The sequence below is a fragment of the Geospiza fortis genome, unplaced genomic scaffold (assembly GCF_000277835.1).
Source record: "Geospiza fortis unplaced genomic scaffold, GeoFor_1.0 scaffold488, whole genome shotgun sequence".
Lineage (NCBI taxonomy): Eukaryota > Metazoa > Chordata > Aves > Passeriformes > Thraupidae > Geospiza > Geospiza fortis.
The window spans coordinates 1,869,015-1,872,950 of NW_005054365.1; the positions used below are offsets into that span (position 1 = coordinate 1,869,015).

The 3,936-nt window shown below is 50.1% G+C and overlaps 2 protein-coding genes across 2 annotated transcripts in view; both read right to left on the reverse strand.

The window, feature by feature from the left end:
- The window catches only part of PSTPIP2 (proline-serine-threonine phosphatase interacting protein 2), a 24,434-nt gene extending 21,704 nt beyond the window's left edge, over positions 1 to 2,730 (reverse strand). The window contains exon 1 of the mRNA XM_005424205.2: positions 2,704 to 2,730. Coding sequence (XP_005424262.1) covers positions 2,704 to 2,730 — 27 coding nt within the window. The remainder of the gene's footprint in view (positions 1 to 2,703) is intronic.
- ATP5F1A (ATP synthase F1 subunit alpha) overlaps positions 2,655 to 3,936 on the reverse strand; it is a 7,409-nt gene continuing 6,127 nt past the window's right edge. Inside the window, exons 11-13 of the mRNA XM_005424206.1 lie at positions 3,890 to 3,893; positions 3,579 to 3,747; positions 2,655 to 2,908 (exon numbers count right to left, since the gene is read on the reverse strand). Of these exons, the coding sequence (XP_005424263.1) occupies positions 2,827 to 2,908; positions 3,579 to 3,747; positions 3,890 to 3,893 (255 nt within the window). The 3' untranslated portion in view covers positions 2,655 to 2,826. The remainder of the gene's footprint in view (positions 2,909 to 3,578; positions 3,748 to 3,889; positions 3,894 to 3,936) is intronic.

Consider the following 3,936-nt stretch of genomic DNA (forward strand, 5'->3'; position numbering starts at 1 on the left):
TCGGAGCTCCAGGAATACTTTGGGAAGGTTTCATGGAATCATAGAGTTGCTTAGGTTGCAAAAGCCCTCCAAGGTCATCGAGTCCAACCATTCGCCCAGCGCTACCAAGCCTACCCATGTCCCACACATCCACATCCACAGGACTTTTTAATGCAAGTTTGAGTTCACTACTGCCCTGAGAAGCCTGTGCTAGGGCAGGAAAACTCCTAGGGCAGGTCAAGAAACTTTCCTAATATCCAATCCAAACCTCCCATGGCCCAGCCTGAGGCCGTTCCCACTCCTCCTGTCCCTGTTCCCTGGGAGCACAGCCCGACCCCCCGGCTGTCCCCTCCTGTCAGGAGCTGTGCAGAGCCACAAGGTCCCCCCTGAGCCTCCTTTGCTCCAGGCTCAGCCCCTTCCCAGCCGCTCCTGAACACACACAACCCTCCTTCACCACACACATCCTGTGTCACAGTTTATTAGGGGCCATTGCCTGACACAAGGCGCTCCATGACTGAGCTCTGAGCAACGCTTGGAAAATATGAAAGCAAAGATCGGACACTGTGTACTGAAATGCCTCAATCACACCCACCACACTCAACTGCTGCTTTTGCTTGAACACAGGGACAGCTAAAATACTCCAGTAGTGTAAAAAATGCATTTCCAACTTACTGAAATGTCTGTTCAGTTGTAACCTGAGGCTGCTTTAGGCATACTAACCCTGTGTGTAGCCTCCTGACAAAGAGAGCACAAACCATCAGCATGAATCCACGCCACCAAGCACCTAAATGTGCTCTAACAGAGCTGGCGAGGGACTTTGGGCACAGAGTAACAGAGCAAGGGAGAATTGTCTTTCCACTGAGAGAGGGCAGGGATAGATGGGATGTTGGGAAGAGACTCTTCCCAGAGAGGATGGTGAGGCCAGGGTACAGGTTTCCCAGAGCAGCTGTGGCTCCCCACCCCTGGCAGTGTCCAAGGCCAGGCTGGATTGGGCTTGGAGCAGCCTGGGATGAGGTGGTGGATGAGCAGGTGGACACAGATGATCTTTAATGTCCTTTCCAAACCAAACCACTGTGATTCTGTGATCCACTTGCCATTTCCCAGCTGCCCAGTCCCAGCCCTAGAAAAAAATACGCTACTAAAAAGAAATACATCTTTGTTTTGGACTGAGATACTTTTGAGCTCAGGACTTTCCAACTACAGCAGCACGTGAAACAAGGCACAGCAACACCAAGTAGTAACCAGGGTTTAGTCACTGGGCAGAGTCACAAGCTGTAAAAACTGTCCTGGAAGGAATGTGATGTTGGGCAGATCAGAGTAGAAATGTTCCACAGCAGTATTCCCTCACACCTGTGAGGCCCCCCAGCCACCTCTTCTGGGGCTGTGGGGTAAAAGAAACAAGATGGTGAAGTAGCACAGGATCCTCCTCCTGGAGCACAGCACTAACTGCTCCCTAAAAGGTACCGGCCATCGCTGAATTTCAAGTGTGTGTTTATTTTTGCCTGGTACTGCAAAGCCCACTCTCTCAAAGCACTCAGGCCATTAACAAGAGAAGCTTGTTAGCCTGAGCCACATGAGAATGTTTCCAGCTGCCCATAACTCCACAGTTAGACTGGGAGGCAGGACACTGCAGTACAGGAAGTTAACTGGGGACAGTGCACACACATCAAGAGCAGTCCTGCCCCAGCCTGAACCCCCTGCCCTGGGCTGATCCCCCAGCGTGGGCAGCAGGGCAGGGGGATCCTGCCCCTGTGCCCCGGGGCTCAGGTGAGAGCCCACCTGCAGAGCTGCCCCAGCCCTGGCTCCAACAGCACAAGGAGCTGGAGCTGCTGGAGGGAATCCAGAGGCACCAGTGTGATCAGAGGGATGAAGCAGCTCTGCTGAGAGAACTGGGACTGTTCAGCCTGCAAGTGGCAGCTTTGGGGTGACCCAATTGCAGCCTTCCAGCCCCTGAAGCGAGCTGACAAGAAAGATGAAGAGATTATTTACATGGGCCTGGAGTGACAAGGAGCAATGGCTTAATAGTGACAGAGGCCAAGGTTAGATGGGATATTGAAAAGAAATTCTTGGCTGAGGCCCTGGCACAGGTTGCTCAGATCAGCTGTGGCTGCTCCTGGATCCCTGGAAGTGTTCATGGCCAGGCTGAACAGGGCTTGGAGTGAACTGGGATAGTGGAAGGTGTCCCTGCCCATGGCAGAAGGGTGGAGCGAGACAAACTTTAAGGTCTTCTCCAAAACCATTCTGGGATTCTCAGATTTAAATCTCCATGTATTACTGCTGTGACAGCTACACCTGCAATAGTCCCAAGACACAAAGGCTGGTATTCCAAAGACCAGGCACCAGGATGGGTCAGACAGCAATTCCAAAAATGCTCTACCAGTGACACAGTTAAAAGGATTCCTGTGAAGCCCAGTGGGTTATCCCTGTGACCCCACCTGCAATGCCCTCTGCAGGATAAGCTGCCTGGCACAAATGATGAACACTGAGAAAGTCCCTCAGCTCTGTCACTCTCCTGGCTTGTGTAAGGAGAGCTTGCCCACTCAGCCATTAAGGATATCCCTAATTTCCAGAGTTCCTCCAGCAGGGCTGTGTCCAGGGGAGTTCAGATCTGTGATTGAACAGGTGCAACAGCAAGCCAGAAGTACAGACAAAAAGAAATCACACAGAACACAGTATTTTTACATTCAGAACAGAGCCTTTTTACATGGGAACCTTTATTCTCACCGAGATCTGTACATTCAAGTCGCACATGCTTTTGTCGTCTTTGACGGAGCTGGAACACTGGATCACAACAGCCTGGTCTGGCCTGCTAGAACCAGCCTGGTCTGGTCTGTTAGTTTTAAGAGTTTATGCCTCAAAAGTAGACAGGAATTTTGTGACTATTTCCTTCAACTTTGCTTCTGTCTGGTCAGAGATCTTCCCTTCGGTCCTGTGGGAAGAGTTAAGTTAAATTCCGACACAGCAATCAAAACAGGGTCAACCCCAAGACAAACACAGAAGCTTTACAACAAACCTCCCCATTTCTAACAAATTCAGTAGATAAACAAACACACTTGTTTGGTGTATGAAGCCATCCCACTGATAGAATATCCCTTCTCCTGAAAGAGCCAGTCCTGTTTAAGAACTGAAGTTTGTTCACAAATTCTTTCAGAACAGCTATATGAATTCCAACAAGGCCAAACCTACAGAGGTGGACCCCAGAGATAGAAGGCATATGATTGTCTTCATGACAAAAAAAGCCAGGACCAGTTTCCAGGACAGGACTATGGAAATAATCCCCAACAGTTCACTCAGCAGCACTTAACCCACAGCACTCCAACAGCTCAAAGCTGTCCACAATATGGGAACTGAACCAATCAAGATTTCAGGAACAGTTAGAGCAGACACATTGCCAGAAGGTTCACTTTAAGCATCAGCTGCTTTTCCTAAGAGCTGAAGCTGAGGACAGCAGATGGTAGTAAGGCTGATTTAACCCCCAGTTTTGATACAGCCAGCTGAACGCCTGATGTTCTAGCATACACTAAACTAACAGTTAAGTGACCATTATCTGCATTCCAGACATCAATACCCTTGGGATAAAGCAAGGTAAACCATCATACCTGATTGTGGAGAGGAGGTCCTGGTGCTGGCTAAGTACATGAGCCAGGAAAGCACTCTCAAATTTTGTGATCTTGCTGGGCTCCAGCTTGTCCAAGTGACCTCTTACACCAGCATAGATGACAGCCACCTGCTCCTCAATAGCCATGGGCACTGCAGGAAAAAACAGCACTCACACCACTGGAACTCTTCCATCAGGACACAACAGACTACAGGAGTCCTTGGAACACCAAGCACACACGGACAGCTCAGTTCAAGCAAATCTGCATGTACCACGTGCACAGAACAGACACAAATGCTAACCAAGCCCAACCTCGCTAGCACAAGGCACCAGTGGCAGGCAGCCCCCGCCAGCCCGGG